This window comes from Rattus norvegicus, chromosome 18 (assembly GCF_021556685.1).
Source record: "Rattus norvegicus strain SHRSP/BbbUtx chromosome 18, alternate assembly SHRSP_T2T, whole genome shotgun sequence".
Taxonomy (NCBI): domain Eukaryota; kingdom Metazoa; phylum Chordata; class Mammalia; order Rodentia; family Muridae; genus Rattus; species Rattus norvegicus.
Window position 1 is genome coordinate 75,711,721 of NC_141551.1, and position 19,249 is coordinate 75,730,969.

Below are 19,249 nucleotides of genomic sequence, written 5' to 3' on the forward strand. Positions count from 1 at the left end.
GTGTGTCTCAAGCTGATGGCTAGATACATCCTTCACGCATTTGCTTTGCAAGTCGAGGACAGCGTAAGCCGGGTGAGCGGTGAGCAGAGCCTGGACCACAGAAGACTAGGACTAGAAATTAAGACTAGCAGAGTCTCTCCTCACCAGCAAGGTCTCTCAGGAGGCTCCCATGTGTGACTCAGCCAGACCAGTCAGAGCAGAGCCAAGTGATATCTAGATAGATAAAGCACACTCCAGTGAAGGCAAAGACCCCGGGGCTCCACTAGAGACTCAGGCGGTCAGGCAGACAAGACATCTGTTCCCTGGGGGTTCTGTTGGAGAAAATATAGGACTCTCCCTTAGGAAGCCTGACAGACTTCCCAAGATAGGGATAAGAGCCCAGGGACTGGGGGAGGCATCCATGATCCCTCTCTAATCTAAAAGTGGAAAGCAAAGGAGTCACCAGCCAAGAGAACCAACCATGGGATCATGAAATATTTCAGGGGAAGTTTCTAGTAGTAGAACCATTGCAGAGAAAGGCAATGTTATTTTTTTAAGGTTTATTTATTTATTTAACATATATATTGTAGCTGTCTTCAGACACACCAGAAGAGGGCATCAGATCCCATTAGAGATGGTTGTGAGCCACCATGTGGTTGCTGGGATTTGAACTCAGGACCTCTGGAAGAGCAGTCAGTGCTCTTAACCACTGAGCCATCTCTCAGCCCAAGGGCAGTGTTCTTGATGCACTGGGAGTGGGACTTATAGAGTCAAGGGATCAAGGCGAGGGGCTAAAGCAGTGCATCTGTGTGCAGCTCCCAACCCTTGCCCGGTCACCTGCAGAGCCACACACAGAGCCCTTCTCTCAAGGTGTCTCCTTTTACTGGGCCAGGACAGAGGTTAACAGAGGTTAGAGAAGTGCTGGCAGGGCTTACAGGAGGCAGAAGAGGCTGCAGCTTGCTGTGTGTGTGTGTGTGTGTGTGTGTGTGTGTGTGTGTGTGTGTGTGTGTGTGAGAGAGAGAGAGAGAGAGAGAGAGAGAGAGAGAGAGAGGAGAAAGAGAGAGAGAGAGAGAGAGAGAGAGAGAGTCAGACCCAGACCGCAGGCTTACCGGGAGGCACGTAGAGATGGCTGTGCACTTAGTTTATCTGGTGAGCTCAGAGAGCTGAGCATCTGGTCAGGAGCAGGTGGCCAGGAAAGAGCCCCAGAGCATTAAGCTCTCCTTGCCCCACAGAAAAGACAGCCCTGGCAGAGACTCCTGCACAGGCAAGGTTTTCAATTCTATGTGGAAATGATCAGCACTCTGAGGCCATGGGAGGCCCCACACACAAGTGACACTGTGTGGACACTACACACATGCCCGTGCAGGGTGATGGGACTGAGACATAAAGCTTAGGTGACTTACCTTAAAGAGAACAAATTAATTTCCTTTGTCATAAAAGTGCCTCTTTCTTTAGCTGGATGTCTAGATGTGTGGGGGAAAATGTCTAACTCACAGTAGATCAAGGAGCTAGGCATAATAGCTGAAATTGTAAACGTTTTAAATATACGCAGAGAGGGGGGCATGACATTGGATTTAGCAGTGGTTTCTTGGATACAGAGCTGGAAGGATGGATCTTGGTTCGGGAAAATACAGTAGATCATGTGGATTTGTTTGTTGAACAGCAGCAGTCTTCATCCTGACTGGATAGATAAACAATAAAGCAAACCTACTCCAGGATATCGCCTACCATTTCTTAAAACTCTTGCTTTCCAGCCAGGTGGTGGCTCATTCCCTTAATCCCAGCACTCCGGAGGCAGAGGCAGGATGATCTCTGTGAGTCCAAGGGAGGGAGGGATAGAGGGACGGAGGGAGGGAGGGAGGGAGGGAGAGAGAGAGAGAGAGGGAGGGAGGGAGGGAGGGAGGGAGGGAGGGAGGGAGAGAGAGAGAGAGAGAGAGAGAGAGAGAGAGAGAGAGCAAAATAAAATTTTGCTTGGTCCAGAGCAACTAGAAAGCTGCACCCCTGGGGAGAACTAGAGGCACCAGCATGTCCCTAAGCTGGGGATGTGAGCACCACATGAGGGTGTGAGTACAACATGAGGGTGTGAGCACCACATGAGGGTGTGAGCATCACATGAGGATGTGAGCATCACATGAGGGGTGTGAGCATCACATGAGGATGTGAGCACCATATGAGGGGTGTGAGCACCACATGAGGGTGTGAGCACCACATGAGGGTGTGAGCACCACATGAGGGTGTGAGCACCACATGAGGGGTGTGAGCACCACATGGGGATGTGAGCACCACATGAGGGGTGTGAGCACCACATGAGGGTGTGAGCACCATATGAGGGGTGTGAGTACAACATGGGGGTGTGAGTACAACATGAGAGTGTGAGCACCACATAAGGGGTGTAAGTACAACATGAGAGTGTGAGCACCACATGGGGGGTGTGAGTACAACATGAGAGTGTGAGCACCACATGGGGGGTGTGAGTACAACATGAGAGTGTGAGCACCACATGAGGGTGTGAGCATCACATGAGGGTGTGAGCATCACATGGGGGTGTGAGTACAACATGGGGGTGTGAGCATCACATGAGGGTGTGAGCATCACATGAGGATGTGAGCATCACATGAGGATGTGAGCACCATATGAGGGGTGTGAGTACAACATGGGGGTGTGAACACCACACGGGGATGTGAGCACCACATGGGGGTGTGAGCATCACATGAGGGGTGTGAGCACCACATGAGGGTGTGAGCACCACATGAGGGTGTGAGCACCACATGGGGGTGTGAGCACCATATAGAAGAAGGCCTGATTGCCACTTCACATGAAACGCCAAGGACCACACCAGTGGCTAAGGAGGACAAAAGCTTATGACCATTTCCATTGTAGGGGTAGCTATACAGGTTATACTCCGTACACTGTGATCTACACCAAGCCATCCTGACTTATCTCAGAGACTCCACTCTTCTGACAATACAGTCTATGTCTAGACCCACCAACCACAGAGAAGAAACCACTGAGAGATGACAATTGAGTTAACTGCAACTAAACTAACATAGAAACTGACACTTCGAGACACACAATAAAGAGAAGGCTACTTGGGGCTGAGGAGATTGCTCAGTGGTTAGGGTTTGAGTTTTAGCAATATGTCAGACAGCTTACAAACATATTTAAAGGATCCGACATTCTTTTCTGGCCTCCATGGGCTCTGCATGCATACACATGCTCATATACACAGAGACACATAAATAAAAATAAAACTAATCTTTACCACACACACCTAGAGAGAAAGGGAGGCAGGGAGGGAGACTCAGGGCAGGGAGCTCCTTACATAGAAGGCCTTACCATAAAAGCAAATGGGAGAGACGTCCGCCCCAACAGACATCCAGATCATCATAGAAACACAGTAAACATCAATGTATCAGGACACCTACAGCTCGCAATTCTGTAATAACAGATTCCAAAGATATTAAACTGCGAGGAATACAAGCTAAAGTCTTCAAAGGGTGGTATGTGGTGATGCATAACTAATCCCAGCACTTGGGAGGCAGAGGCAGAAGAACTCGAGGCTCCCTTGGTCTTTGTACAGTGAAGAAGAACGAGACCTCGTAAAAGGAACTGACAAAGGCACCACAAGGTGGGAAGCATCCAGCCAGTGTCTGCAGATGGGGAGAATCGATATTGTTCAAGCGGCCACATTACCAAAAGCGGGTTGCAGATTCAATGCAGTCCCCTCCTTTGCGGATTCACAGAATCCCCAAAGTTTACACAGAAAGACAAGAAACCTTCAACAGAAAAAAGTACTCTTGAGAAAAGGAGTAATTCTGAAAGTATTAACCTTCAAATCATACCACAAAACCAGAGGAATTAAAGTAGCCCAGACATGGTGCAGCAAATGCAAAGATCAGTGGAACAGCGGAAAGAAGTGGGATAGAATGCATGGGGTAGAAAGGGGAGGGAAGCGAAGAAAAGGAAGGGGACGGGAGGGAGGGAGGGAAGGAAAAGGAAGGATAGGATGCTAAGATAATACAAGCCCACTGTGGTGGCACACACCTTTAATTCCATGGCTTGCAGAGGCCGGCAGATCTCTGTGAGCTGAGGTCTATAGAGTGAATTTCAGGACAGACAGGATGACATAAAAAGACCCTGTCTCAAACGAAACAAACAAGAATAAAATAGAAGGTTCTGACATTGACCAGTGTAGGCGTTCAGTTCCCGACAGGGTTGTCAGAAACATCATCCAAACAAGCTCTCCTTTGACAAGGGATATCATGTGTAGAAGACAGAATCTATTTGCTTACTTCTCGTGCTATTTAAAAACTCAAAACAGATAAAAAAATCTTCATATAAGAACTAAAATTTCACAATGTTTATAAGAAAACAAGAAACATATCAACTCAGACAGTGGTAGTGTATGTCTATAGTCCAAGTATTCAGGAGGCAGAGACAGGCAGATCTCTGTGAGTTCGAGGCCAGCCTAGTCTACAGAGTGAGTTCCAGGACAGCAGGACTACTCAGAGAGACCAGGCGAAGATTTCCTAAAAGGGATCCCAATAGCCCAGGGAATAATTCAAGAAACGACAAAGGGAACTGTGTCTAATTGGAAGGGAACCAATGAGCAGAGGAAAAGACAGACCTCAGAGAGGGGTGGAAATTCCAATAGAAAATTAATATCCAGAATATGTAAATAGCTAAACATATTTCAAAATCAAGCAACTCAGTCAAAAAAGGACAAATGACCTGAATAGATTCTTCTCAGAAGAGTGAAGAGGAAAAGCAATAATTAGGATCCAGCTACACCACTCCTGGGTATCCATTAGGAGGAGGCAAAGCTACCATGCAAAAGAGATGCTTACACATCTAGGTTTACTGTGGATACTCACGATAGCCAAGAGGGAATCGGCCCAGGTCCTAGGTATGTCTGTGCACACAGTGGAATTGATTTAGCCGTGACAAAGAATGGAGCCTGTCATTTGCAGGAGTGGAGGCTAGAGGTCAGCATACTGAGCAAAATAAACCAGACACACAAAAACAAACACAGTGCTTCCTCTCGTCTTCAGAACACCAGAAATGTGGAAGGCAAGAACACCACAGAAACCAAGAGTAAAACCAAGGAAGGCTGAGGGCAGAGTGGGTGAAGTCACTCAGCAGACTTCCTCTCAGGGAGCAAAACTCAGTTCTCTGGGGCCAGTGAGAAAGGGGGAAAAATCACACACACACACACACACACACACACACACACACACACACACACACACACGGTGGCTGAAGCAAGTTTCAACAACTTCATACATACAGACAGACAGACATATATACCCATTCACACATTCACATACACACATTTTTGGTGGAGGGAGCAAACTCCGATGGTCTGGCTCCAATCACTTATTTTCTCCCTTAGCCCTTTTATACCCCCTAAGCTAAAAGTTTTCTGTGTAAGCAGAAAACTACCCCGTAGCCACAGGTTACATATTCTTTAAAAACAATCATCACAAAAAAACACATTCTTCGGAAACAGATTAAAGTCATTATACAAAAGGAATTACAACAGGATTATCGTTGACAGATTCTCCTTTTGAGACATACACCGAAGTCTACATTCCTCATCTATCTTTCTCTCCACAAGTTCACGTAACCCCAGAGCACTACTTCCACCATCATGAAAAGCCACATCTGTAGTAGCAAGTCTTCCCCTATGCTTATCTGATCCCAATCTGTATTTACTAAGGAGCGGGCCATCTATCTTACGTCCTCTGTATGAAGTCTTTGGGCAGCTGACGTGACTGTCACCTGTCTCCTGCTCTCAGTCACAGTGGAATCACCTCCTCTTTGTTCACAGCCTGCCTCCTCACCGTGCACTCCGGAACCTGTCACCACATCTCTAGATCACAAGATCAAGGAACTCGGACCCAATCTAGAGTGAATGTTTTCTTTGATCATTAGCTTGTCCCAAGCCTATTTTTCTTGCTGGTACAATTATGTGCGTATAATGAATGCATGGAAACTGACAGGGTTCCTTTTCTGACCCTTGCTATTCTACGAGGAAGGGACGCATCCTATTCTTTTTTTTTCTTTTTCTTTTTTTCAGAGCTGGGGACCGAACCCAGGGCCTTGTGCTTGCTAGGCAAGCTCTCTGCCACTGAGCTAAATCCCCAACCCCTGACACATCCTATTCTTGACTTCAAACTTTCTATCAAATACCCTAACTTCCCCAAACTACTTAAATCAAACCAACTTTCTAAAACGACTTAAACCAAATCAGGAATTCCATAGAATCATTAATACATCTGAACCGTATTATTTCAAGAACATTCATTTTTCATGTTGGTCTGTGGGAAACTTGCCCAACAGAGTGGGCTATGCTCAGGAAGTAATCATACCAGGCTGCCTGCGGGTCACATAGGCAGTGGGGGTCTCCCCACGACCAACCACACCATGCCACCTGTACGAGGGATATAGCAATAACAAACATGACAAGGCACATCAGAAGCAGGAAGCAATCCTGGGACAAAGCCCCTGGGGTCGCTCCTCTCCGGGATACACCCATTTCAGCTGGACAAAATGGTAGGCCATCTCCAGGAAGGTTGCTTGCCCACTGCAGCTCTTTCTGCATGGTGTCTGCTACAGAAAAGATGGCTTGTGAGTATGGGGGACAGTGAAGGACTGGAAAAGAGGAAGGGCGGGGTCACTCTACTCTACATGAACCTGTGGAAGTGTTATATACCAGTTTGTATCATGCATGCTGATAAAAAAGGAAACCATATAGCTTGCATGTGACTCAACAAATATGAAACTGTTCGACATCGGTGGGGCTTAATAAATGACCTTGCAGATGGACATTAAATATTAAAGAATATTAAAGTGCACTGTAGAGATGGAAACCAAGCACCATTGCCCCAGGGTGAAAACAGCTGATCTCAAGAAAATAGTCCAAGACTGAAGAGCCTGTATGCAACCGAAGATGCCAGCACTACCTAGAAGGATAACCAGGAGCTAATTCTAAATTAGAAAACACATTTCGTCTGGGTAGGTAAGTGCTTCCTACTACAACCAAGGCAGGAAGAAGTGAGAGGGAAGTCCCTACTGGCAAACCCAGCTGCTACCCTGCCTCTGGACATCAGAAATGAAAAGGTTCTGGTTCCAGGGCCTGGTACAGACTACAGCTGCCTACGGGCAATTGCTCACATATTCAGGAGACTCTCATGTAACCTTAAACATGTTTCTATTAGTTCATTTAAGAATTTTATACAATAGACTTTGACCATTCATTCTCCTCTCCAACTCCTACCAGATCCTCCCCCACCTTTCTACCTACCCAATTTCATGTTATCTCTCAAGAGAAAGGAGGAGGGAAGGAGGGAAGGAGGAAAAAACATATGGAGTTCAGCTTGTGTGCACCGACTATTCCCGGGCACAGAGACTGCACTGGAGTGGGGTTGATATACCAGTGTCTCTCCACTAAGAAAACTGACTTTCCGTTGCCTAGCATCTTTTTTTTTTTTGTTTTTTTTTTTTGTTTTTTTTTTTTGTTTTTTTTTTCGGAGCTGGGGACCGAACCCAGGGCCTTGTGCTTCCTAGGCAAGCGCTCTACCACTGAGCTAAATCCCCAACCCCGCGTTGCCTAGCATCTATCAAATGGCAAGGGCTCCTGGGCAAAGGGAGACTTCCTGCCCACTTCCTTTTTCTGTCCTCGCATTTTGTCTGTCTTGGGTTTGTGAAAGCTTTCTGCATTCTGCCACAGTGTGAGTTCATACATGTGCCAGCCCTCCAGTGTCTGGAACACACTGCTTCCTTGAAGTCATCCACCACATCTAGTCCTTACTGTCTTCCCACCCTCTTCCCCATTGATCTGAGCCTTGAGGGGAGGCATATAATGTAGACAACCCATTTGGGGTTGAACCTTCCTAGTCTCTGCACATTGTGAGTTTCTGTGTTAACCGGGATCTACTGCAAGAGTTTCTCTAATGAGTACTGAGCAACGTGCTGACCTATGGTTATAGCAATATGTCACCAGGAATCATTTTAAACCACGTTCTTTAATTTAAGCATAGTGTTTCTTAACCTTCTGAATGCTGCGACAGTTCCTCATGTTGTGGTGACACCCCCCACCATAAAATTATTGTCACTGCTACTTCATAACTGTCATTTTGCTAGTGTTATAAATCATAATGTAAATATTTGTGTTTTCTGGTGGTCTTAGGCGATCCGTGTAAGGAAGTCATAGGGGATGGCTTACAGTTTAGAGGTTCAGTCCAGTATCAGCATGGTGGCACACGGGACAAGGTGCTTGAGGGAATCTGAGAGTTCTACATCTAGCAGAAAGCGACAGTGACACACTGACCAGGCTTGAGCTTCTGAGAGCTCAAAGCCCACCCCCAGGGACACACCTCCTCTAACAAAGCCACTCCTCTTCCAATAAGGCCACACCTCCTAATAGTGCCACTCCCTATGAGTCTATTGTGGCCATTTTATTCAAACCATCACACCTACCCTTAAGACAACAAAGTAACAACCAACCTCATTTGTCCTGGATTCCTCATGGAATCAGTTTTCACAACCTAAGCTAAAGAGTAGCATTAATCTTTTGTTTGTTTCATTTTTCAAGACGGGTCTCTTTGTGTAGCTCTCTGGGTATCCTGGATCTCGCTATCTAGAAAAGGCTAACCTCAAACTCACAGAGAGATCCACCTGCCTCTGCCTCTTAATGTTGGGCTTAAAGGCGTGTGACACCCAGCTTTAATCTTAAATTGTGTCCTTCATGTCCTTCACCCAGAGTAATGCTTGTGTCATAATGACAGGAATGTTGTAAAGCCAGTACACTAAAAGCAACCGATACAGAAAATATCCACCATAAATGCTGGAGACAGCATGCAGGTGTCATTTACAGCGCTGTTCGTAATAGTTTGCTATCTGGGTCAGTTGGAGTCAGTAAAGATTCATTCCTTGTAAAACCCTGTTAAGGACTTCCCATAAGTGGGCTGGAGAGATGCTCAGTGATTAAGAGCACTGACTGCTCCTCCAGAGGACCCAGGCTGAATTCCTAGCGTCTACATGGTGACTTAGAACTGTCTGTAATTTCCAGTTTCAAGGCACTGCTCACACATGGTTCATAGACATTCATGTAGGCAAAACACCCATGCACATAAAATAAACATAAATAAGACTTAAAAAATGTTTCTGTAAAGTATCTCTTACTCCTTTCCAATGTAATTATTTTTTAAACCTTTTTTAAAGACTTATTTTACGCATGAGTACAGTGTTGCTGTCTTCAGACACACCAGAAGAGGTCATCGAATCCCATTACAGATGGCTGTGAGCCAACACGTGGTTGCTAGGAATTGAACTCAGGACCTCTGGAAGAGAAGTCAGTGCTCTTAACCGCTGAGCCATCTCTCCAGCCCTCCAGTGTAATTCTTATCTATAGTGCAAGAGCCCTTTGTTAGGGACACAGACGAGAGTCACAAGACAGGATTCATCCGGGCACAGACTCAGATTCACACAACAGCAGACAGGAGAGAGGGGGAAGACACGGGGAGAGAAGTAGAGAACTCAAATCTGGGCTTGCTCCTGCCGAACTTCTCCGAAGGCAAATGGTCTGACTTCTTCCCTTAAGGTAGCCCCGAAGGGCTTGCACAGGCTGAGCATGGCACACAAAACAGGTTCTGCCCTTTTACCCCTTGTCCTCTCCCTTGCTAAAAAAAGTTACATTCCTGAAGCTCGCCCCCAAGGTCTATGCCCTTATTTGGCCACTGCCTCCGTTGCTGAGACAAAACACCCAGGTCCAACAATCAGAATTCATTATTTGGCGAACCTGTCCAATCAGTATTCACCAACTCACCCTAGCACAGGGTCCCCCCTCCCCCCCTTAAAATATCCCACTCCTGCAGAAATCCCCTCTCCTGTTCTTGCTTCTTCTGGTTTCTTGCTTTTCTTGCTTGCACTTGCTGCCCTTTGTAGCTCCCACCCTTCACCCCGTCGTCCCCTCACTTGGCCCTCTGGGGTAATAAATCTTTGTGCTGAGAAGTTGGTGTCTGGGTTAAGTCCTGTACTGATTCGGGCAGGGGAGGGCTGACTTCCCTTGCAAACACTGACGAATTTTGAGTACTATAACATTCATGGCATTTTAGCACCAGAGTGCATGTCTGGCCTTGCAGGGGTTCATCGAAGCTTGCAGGGTTCAGAACACTATGATTACTAGCCAGTAGGGGTGAGGCTTCCAACAGCTGTGTTCTTTATGTCATGTGACATGACTAGGTGGTATCTGTTACGTTCTGGAGGGTAACCAATGGTGTCTGCAATTGCCTTTAATGTTGGGGAGGGTGTCTACCGGACCACACTGGACAACAGACCCAGAAGGAAGAAACAAATTCCCAGCACTTAGGGTTTTATTTTGTAGTGCATAATGTCTAGCTGGGGTATTGAACCAACATTATAGGGTAACTCTATTTAAGTTTTACATTTGTATATATTTAGGACGCTTCTGTACTATTTCTTCTTCTACTATGCCCTCCCATCCCCTCCTGCTATCTTTTTATCTCTCTATATTATTGAAAACCATCACTCAAGTTCCAGAAGAGAACCCTTTTGGGGGTGAATACTTGAGCGTGCAGATTTAAGTCATTTTTTGTTTCTTCTCATTTATTCTAAAAACAGTTGAAATATCTTCATAAACGTATACCGGTTTTATTTTTGATTTCTCAAGACAGGGTTTCTCTGTGTGGCTTTGGCTGTCTTGGTACTCGCTCTGTAAACCAGGTTCACCTTGAACTCACAGAGATCCACCTGCCTCTGCCTCCCGAGTGCTAGGGTTAGCCCACTGCCCAGCAATATGTGCTTTTTTTTTTTTTTTTTTTTGTTCTTTTTTTTCAGAGCTGGGGACCGAACCCAGGGCCTTGCGCTTCCTAGGTAAGCGCTCTACCACTGAGCTAAATCCCCAGCCCCTAATATGTGCTTTCTTAAATGCAGCATTCAGAGTTACAGGAAGCCTCCTGAACACTGGACTCATAGGCAAATCATAGGCAACCTGAAGCTTGGTTCAACTTCTGAGGGTGCATTTTGAGCAATCTCTCTGTCTCTCTGTCTGTCTCTGTCTCTCTCTGTCTCTGTCTCTGTCTCTGTCTCTCTCTCTGTTCCATTTTCACTGGCTTTCTCTTCTGTGTGCCCTTAAATCTGTTCTCTCCAGTGAAGACGCTTGTGACTGTCCTTAAAGGCTCCCTGGGTGGTAACCAATCTTGAGTGGGCCCTGCTCAAGAAGCTTAATGTGAGCACATCTGCCAGGGTAAGACACCCCCCCCCCCAACGTATGACAGCATGCAGCACTGTCAGAACTAGGGGAAAGCCTCTCTGGAGGCTGTTCTTCAGCCTTGCACAGCTCTGCTGGCGTCCTTCTTTGGGATCATGGGAATTCTGGTGCCAGTGGAGCACCTGTGAAGAATTGAAGGTCCTTAGAGTCTAGACCAAGGCTCAGAACCCAGTTACGGTGATGTTAAAAATCCACCCACAACTCTCCAGAGAGTAGCCTGCATCACCAGAGATTGCCATGGTGTGCAGTGCTGGACCAGAATGCAGGGCTGTGTGGACTTGTCTGGCCTCCTGGAGGCGCCTCTGGCATATGCTGAGCAGCAAAGTTCCCATTTGTGTATCCACAGCCCATGGAGTATTCAGGACCAGTGAGGTGGCCATATGTTACTCCTAACAGGCATCATGAGAGCCAGGACAGGCAGTGGGATCCTGGAGACTTTGGAAGCTTGGGCAGGAGTGGGATGGGGTGTGTAAGAGGGTGGGGGTGTGTGCTAAACGGGAACACCTACTTCCCCTTCACCCAGTGCTGCCTGCCATAGCTTCCTTCTGTTTATTCATCTTCCTGTTCCTTCCTGGAGTTGAGCATTGGGTGTGTTGATTCAGGAAGTGGCTAGGGGGGCTGCGGGCTCCGCTGGAGGATAAGTACTTCCTGTCTTTTCCAGGCCCCTGGAAAACCAAGCTCGTTTGGAATTCATCTTAAGTGAGTCTTATAATGATTTCCCACAAAACCACCCAGGTGGGAAGCAGGGCCAGACCTGTTGAAAAGGGCGATATCTGGTGAGATGGGTGGGGGGTCAGTTGTGTTCTGGGGGCGGGGCGGGGGTCGCCCCTGCTCTTGTCCTTCTAAGCAGGAGAATGCCAGGCGAGTTTCCTATTGTTGTCACCTCATCTGGCACCTCACTGCAAAGGTCCCTACAGACCGGTAGGGCAGCTCGTTCTTCTGGTTCAACTTGCTCAGCCCACCAGGGTCCATCTGGGGTTAGAGTCGTACTCGGGAATTCCTATGTTCTTTTCCTGTAAATGAGCACCCAGAGGAGGACTGACCTCACATATGGAGGAGGCGGCTTAGCAATTGTGGCGTGCTGACGCCAGCCTGTAGTCGCCTAGGGCAGTCAGTGAGTAGTTCAGCGCGAACTCCCAAGCTCCCATCCTTGGTAAGGGTTGCCAGCTCCTCATAGGCTTGCTCAGAGACTTTCAAAGATCCCTGGAATCCCGGGGAGGATGGCGTCCTAGGCCTAGAGCTGGCCGCTGTGACAGCTTTTTTCAACATCCAGTATTTCATCTTCAGCTGCTAGTGGCTCGGTAAGGCGTCTACTCTGTGCCCTGCGCGCAGCGCTCGCTAGAGACAGGTTCACGTGGTCACTTGGCCTGAAAGCGCCTCCCCGTAGGTTTTTCCTAATCTGGGACACTCAGCAGAACAGAAATGAGTGCGGGCCACCTCTTCTGTCCCACCCGGTCGTGAGCGCGCGTGCGCGCGCGTTAGGACCCAGCGGGGTAGCCGCGGGACCCTGGAGTGGGAGTGACCTCCATTGTGACGCCACGGGGCGGGGCTTCCTCTGGCTGGGACTGAGGGACAGAAGGACCGACTGGCGCGGCGTGGCTGGTAAGGGACGCGGATTCAGCTCACTTTGGTTGCTCTTCGCTATCAGGCGGAGAACCTGAGGACCTGGGATCCGGGTTGCTCTGCTTCCCTCTGGGCCACGCGTCCACCCCTCCCCCACTAGCTGAACCCGTTTTGGGGCGGTGTCACCTCCCCGGGCTATCGCGCCGGGGCGGTGCACCCCCTCCTTCCCCTAACCCGGCGGGGTGCACTCCTCCCTGCACCTGGGCGGCCGGTGGCGTGCCAGGCGCGCGTCACCAGCTCCCTAGCTTTCCTGGGAGCTGGACAGGTCCTAGCTCTGCTTGGAACCCCCGCCGCGCGTCTCGGAGAGCCTGGGCTTCCGAAGCCCTGGGTGCGGAGCGCTGCGCCCCCAGGCCCTGCCTAGACTCCAGGTCCGGTACAGGTGCGCCCTGGTCCAGCTCCTGTCAGTGCTTTACCTTTGTTCCCCCTTCCAGGTCCGGATGGTGGCTGACTGCGCAGGATAGCGGCAGCCATGTGGAGGTGACAGTCAGCTTGCGGACTCAGAGAGCCCAAAGGAGGTTGGCCCAGGTGGACATCGCTGGCTGGCAGCGCGGCCTCGGTGCTGGCGATGGAAGCGGAAGGCTTGGGTTGGCTTCTGGTCCCGTTGCACCAGCTGGTTTCCTGGGTGGCCGCTGGGGCCATGGTCTTCGGAGGGGTGGTGCCGTACATACCCCAGTACAGGGACATCCGGAGGACTCAGAACGCTGACGGTTTTTCCACCCACGTGTGCCTGGTGCTATTGGTGGCCAATATCTTACGGATACTCTTCTGGTAAGTTCAGACTTTCCTACTTGGGAGTGTTGCTGGCTTTGTTCTCAGGGTTTTCAAGAGTGGAGCTACCCTCCTTCCCCCAAAGATCTCAGGAAGGGCAGGTTCTTATTCTTCAAGGGGGGTGAGTAGTCTGAGCCTTTACTGAATTACTAGGACGCAGCATTTCCACGAAGGATAGCAAGGCTGGAGCAGAGAGCCAAATATAATCTCCAGATTCGTTCGTTTACTGTCTTTTTTTGTCTGATACATCCTGGAGCCTCTCTGTGGGCACAGTTTCTGGAGTCTTGCCTTTTTGTTCTAGAGTGTGGAGTGGGGTGCTAGGTTAAGAAAGCAATAAAGGGAGTCAGTAACAGGCAGGTTCCCCTGGCTTGCTTGTGGGAAAAGCCTTCTGCTATTTTTTTCCCCGATTTTTTTGTTTGTTTGTTTCGACGTAAAGTTTCTCTAGGTAGCCCTAGTCGTCCTGTAACTTGCTTTGTAGACCAGGCTGGCCCAAACTCACAGAGATCCACCTGCTTTTGCCTCCCGAGTGGTGGCATCAAAGGCCTGTGTCTTCTGGACTTGGCTCGTGTCTTCTTAGGTGGGAAGTCGAACTTTTCCCTGTAAACTCAGATGGAGCCTGTTTTTCTAACCCTTCTTGAGAGCCAACTTCCTCTTATTCATTTGCATTCCGTTTAGGAAGTCGAAGTTTATTTTAACAGTTTTTGAAACCATACATACTTGAAGGTTTTGTTACTGTTTCTAGACTGGGTCTTACTCTGTAGCCTTGGCTGTCCTGGAGCTCACTATGTAGACCAGGTTGGCTTCAAATTCAGAGATCCTCCTGCCTCTGCCTCCCGAGTGCTCTGGTGCCACCCTGGTTGGATGAATTTTCAAAGGAAATTTAAAAAAAGGTTTCCTCACTGCACGCTGAGATAAAACATGTCTGTAATTTCCCTTCTGGGCCAATTGGAAGTCCTCTGTGCACGTTGGAAGGCCAGTCATGCAATTTTGAAGGTATCTAGCTGCTTGCAGAAGCCAGGGAGAAGGGATCCAGAGAGCTGGTGTCACAGTTCTTTGCTTCTGACTTTTTGTTTACTGTTGGAAATGGCCTGAGTTTTTACTAACTCATGTTAAAAATCAATTTGATCGATAGGTCAGCAGGATGGCTCAGTGGGTGAAGGCGCTTCAACTCCTGTTGGTTTTCCTCCGACCTCCTCCTATGTACTGCCACACATGTGCACATGCACATAAAGAAAGAAATGTCGTAAATCTACATTAAATAAAACACACCCTCTTTGTACCGTTTAGTGAGCTGTGTCAAGGGTGTCCACCCTGAATTTATGAGTAGGGAATTCGCTCTGCCCTGTTGTGTTCTGTCCCAGCACTGGGCCCCCTTTGTCTCAGGAGTGGATCCTTGCTCGAATCAGTTAGGCGGTTGGCTAGTGAGATGACTCTGAAGGAGAGTAGGTTGGCAGCACTGAATGATGCCACCTTGCTGTTTGCCTTGGGTCAGGTGACTTCTGAGGCAAGGGTCATTGAGTCTCATTTTTTTTTTTAAGTTGGTGACTTGCATTTCAAAGATTCCATCTTCTTGCTTTCCCCTGGGAGTGAGCTGGGCTGTGACTGGCTGGGCTTTAATTAAATCTAAGGTTGACTGGAAGCAGATCCTTCGTTATAACCATGCTCTGGGTGCACAGGACGGACCTTTGATTTCAGGCAGGCTGCCCAGTGTAGCCCAGCCTCACGGTTTAACTTATGTAGAGACAGGAGATTCACTTTTAGGATTGAGGAACAAATTTTTTCCAAATACTGAAGTAGGACTACTGACATGATTTGGAGATGCCAGGAGTGGGGCCGTTTTCCTTGTGTGCACTAGCAGAGAGGGAAACCAAGACTGCTCTCCTTGCCCTTTGTGCTGGGGACTCTGAGAAGACCTCAGATACTTTCCACTGTGGGGGCTGGGCTGCCTCCTGTGTATGCCAAGCCTTGTCCACAAATAGTCTCTTCAGTGTAATCCATGTCCCAAAAATGTCCTATGCCACCCAGGACTCCTGAGAGCATTATACAAAGACTCAGTTTCCCAGTGCATTCTAGAAGACTGTGAGGAAGGGAGGAGCTGAGGGTTATGAGCCTCCAGAGTGTTTCCATTTGGAAAGTATTTTTCCAGATTTTCAAAGAATGAAAGCCAGAAGTCTGGACAGTGTCTGGGACACGGCTGCCCATATGTAGAGATCCTGCTGCTCCAAACTGATGCCATGGGTCTAATGTGCTTCTCCACAGTGCTTTCTGCAGCCCCGGTCTAGGCTTCCCTCGAGAGATTCCACAGCTCAGTATCCTCTTAGATTTCACATAGCCAAAGGCCGTAGTATCGGAGCTTCACTGGGAGCAATGACTAGAGCATATATCCCTTCCCCATTTCTACAACTCCTCCCCAAGTGTGGAGAGCAGGTCCTGGCTGTGGCAGGTGAGATGGGAGCCTTCCAAACTATGAAAAGGGTAGAGTTAGCATTCTCAGCAGTTTCCCCATGCTAACTGGGACACAGACCTCAGCACTCATTAGAGGTTTGTGTTTTTGAGGCTGGACAGTCCTGCAGAAAGAGACTGATTCCACAGGATTCTGAAGCCTGTGACACTCAATGGAAACCCTTATTTCTTACAATCCTCACCATGTTACAGAACTCACCTTCAGCAGGCTGCTCCCCGTGGAATGTGAGTTACAGAATTTTGCAGTTTTGATGTTGGAAGCTGGGGCCAAATGACCCTTTATCTAATGCTTGCAGGCCTTTATCTAAGAAGGGCAAGACTGGCGCCCAGGTTCTACTTGAGCAAAATCCTCCACCCAGTCCTGGTGAGGTCTGAGGATGGAGATGCTCGCTGGGTCTCCACCAGTGCTGGCAGCTGGTCTTGGCTGTGATCTTGAAACACTGTATCTGAGAGGTGGTAACATTCTGCTGCTATGGCGATAAGTTTTCTTTGATACGGTAGGGTGTAGCTGTAGAGGTGTGGAGGTGTGTACCCTCCTCATAGGAGCTTTCCCATTGCTTCGGGACTTGGAGAAGTTGTCCATAGAACGGGTTGCTGGACTTGGTCAACCTTGTGCACCCCACTTCTGCGTATGTTTTCCATTATGAGTTCTGACTTTCATCCCTATGAGAGTCCTTGGACACACAACCCATAGCTGTGTGGTGGCAATTGTCACTTCTCCTCAGAAGAATTCTGCTAACCTACAGTCTCAAGCAGGAGAGAAACCATATCCTCAATAGCAGACTGCCCCAAGGATGTCTAATTTCTTCTTCTTCTTTGAGCATGACAATTTAGCAAACTGTGACCAACAGCGACTAACCAACAACCTGCCTCAATTCTCAGGGCCCTAGTATTTATAGACCCTCCGGAAAGTCCCAGAATTCTAAATGTCACACAATCACAGAAGTGATCTGCTGGTGGCAAAACCATGCATGAGGCAAATCGTAGTCAGCTGCTGTGGGCAATCAGAAGCAGGCCCATATCCCACACCTAGGATTAAAACAAAAACATATTCTTATAGTATGTCTGTGTTTTTAAAGAAACCAAAATTCCAAAACTGTCACTACAGCAGACTGTTGGTATAACTTTGCTAAGAAATGGCGCTTTAAAAAAAATAGCTTTATGCCTAGGAAGCGCAAGGACCTGGGTTCGGTCCCCAGCTCCAAAAAAAAGAAAAAAAATAGCTTTAAAATTTATGTCCAGCATTCTCTCCTAGTTGTTTTGTCTCTTGTGTCCTTCAGAGTTGTGCTTTTTGAAAGTTTGTGTCCTGTTTTTGGCTTCCCATTAAATAAAACCAGTGAAATCCTCAGCTCTGCTCTCTGGAACCCTGTTAGCTTCTTCCCTCTTGTGACCGTCAAGCTCGCTGGGATTGATTTTGATGTGGTTTGTGGGAACTTAAGCCTTGACTTTTTCCCCTCTGTCGTTTTCCCAGTAACAGGAAGCTCTTCTTTCAGCCTCATAGCTTCCTGGTGCTGCTGAGGTGACACTTTCCCATGTTAACCCTCCCCATGCACCCAACTCTGTAAGCAAATCGTCAGCTAGGTAGCCAGAGAGGAAGAATGGTTTCTAGCGGAGCAACTTAGGACTTGGTTCTGTCTGCGTGGAACCCCGAGATTGTGACTTAGACTTTTGCAGGAAAACACCGAGGTTCCAAGATGGTGGTGGCTCATGGTCAGTGAGGTAACTACAGGATCCAGGGACATATTCTAGGAACAGAAGCTTGTCTGCCTGTGCCAGCTCCTGTCTCCACCGGGTGCTGAGGCCACCCTTTCCTTTGTCTTCCCACTTCCTAAGCTTCCTCACGCAGCTGCCTTGAGTGTGGAGCTTATGAACTCACAGGGGACATTTGAGCCTTGAAACCTACACAGAGGGTTATCCTGTGCGCTTGGAATTTCCAGTCTTGGCTTGCCACTCCACAGGAAGCTGAGACTTGCCCTGATTGCAGAGGGGAGCCCCGCCTGCAGCATGCCCTCCCTTGTGTAACACCTTACTGCTGGCTCTGCTTCTCTGGGCAGTAGCATATCCCGTGGACATCTGTTTAGAAAATGTCCAGAGCTCTGGGAGGGCCCTCAAGCTGGTCAGGATTCTCTCTGATCTCGAATTGTTTGTAGACATAACTTTCAGGAACGGAAGGTGGCTTTCAGGTTAGTTAAAGGGGTCGTGTGTTCTGCATGGTACAGCCTTTCCTCACAGAATGGGCGGGCCTGGCAGACACACTCTTTGAGACACAGGTGAGGTTTCTTTCCCTGTTTCCAACTGGTCTTTTACCAACTGCTGTCACAAAGAGTTCCGTGAAATGCTTTTCTCCCTAAAACTTTATTGGCAGACCTGGCTTGGAACTTGGCTATGTAGTCCAAGTCAGCCATGACCTTATGGTCCCCTGCAGTCTCCCAAGTGTGGGTGTGCAGGAAATACTGTGGCAGGTGAAATGCTGCTTGGTTTTCATTTGTGGACTGAGTTTTAGCAAGTTCCTACTGTCACATGGACGCCGGAATGTGTCCCTGAGCAGGCTTGGCGCTGGCAATGAATCAGCGCTACCATTTCTCTCTGTGTCCCTCTTGTGTAGGGGCCCAGGAGCTGCAAGTTTTACTGGCTCTCCTCCTCAGCCCTGGACATAACTGCTGTCCCAGGAGACCAGTGTAGTTAGGGGCCACAGACATGGGAGAGAAGGCTGGGGCTGTTCCTTACATGGAGAACTTTCAGGCGGTAGTGCTGCTGTGTAGAATCTTTTGAATTTCATGTGCTAACCACCAACCAAGGTCTTGGATTCACCCTGCATTTGTGCTTAACCATGCTGGGTTCAGGCTGCACTGTTGGGACCTGTCTTTGGAGATGAGCTGTGTCAGCTTGTCTGGGTGCTACAGACTGGTGGTGTTCCGATCTGCCAAGGGTGTAATCCATAGACCTTGTTGGTTGCTGAATTGCAGTTCTGCCCTCTAAAGCTTCTGGTCCCAGCTGATGAAATATTCAACACTAGTGGGAGCCATTAGAGCGAATGGCTGGGGGAGGAGTAGCCAGGGAGGGTAAGTGGTCCAGGGCTAGGAGGCCTGGGGTGGAGGAAGGATCTTGGGTGGGGCTAGCTCT

General features: G+C 48.4%; 1 protein-coding gene across 9 annotated transcripts in view; it reads left to right on the plus strand.

Moving 5' to 3' along the window:
• Nucleotides 1-11,823: 11,823 nt before the first annotated feature.
• Nucleotides 11,824-19,249, plus strand: part of Slc66a2 (solute carrier family 66 member 2) — a 37,152-nt gene continuing 29,726 nt past the window's right edge. For 3 of the 9 annotated variants that reach the window (XM_087593176.1, NM_001398666.1, XM_087593180.1), the window contains 2 exon segments: nucleotides 11,824-11,971; nucleotides 13,327-13,663. In XM_087593176.1, coding sequence (XP_087449302.1) covers nucleotides 13,461-13,663 — 203 coding nt within the window. In that variant the 5' untranslated portion in view covers nucleotides 11,824-11,971; nucleotides 13,327-13,460. 9 annotated transcript variants of the gene reach the window in all.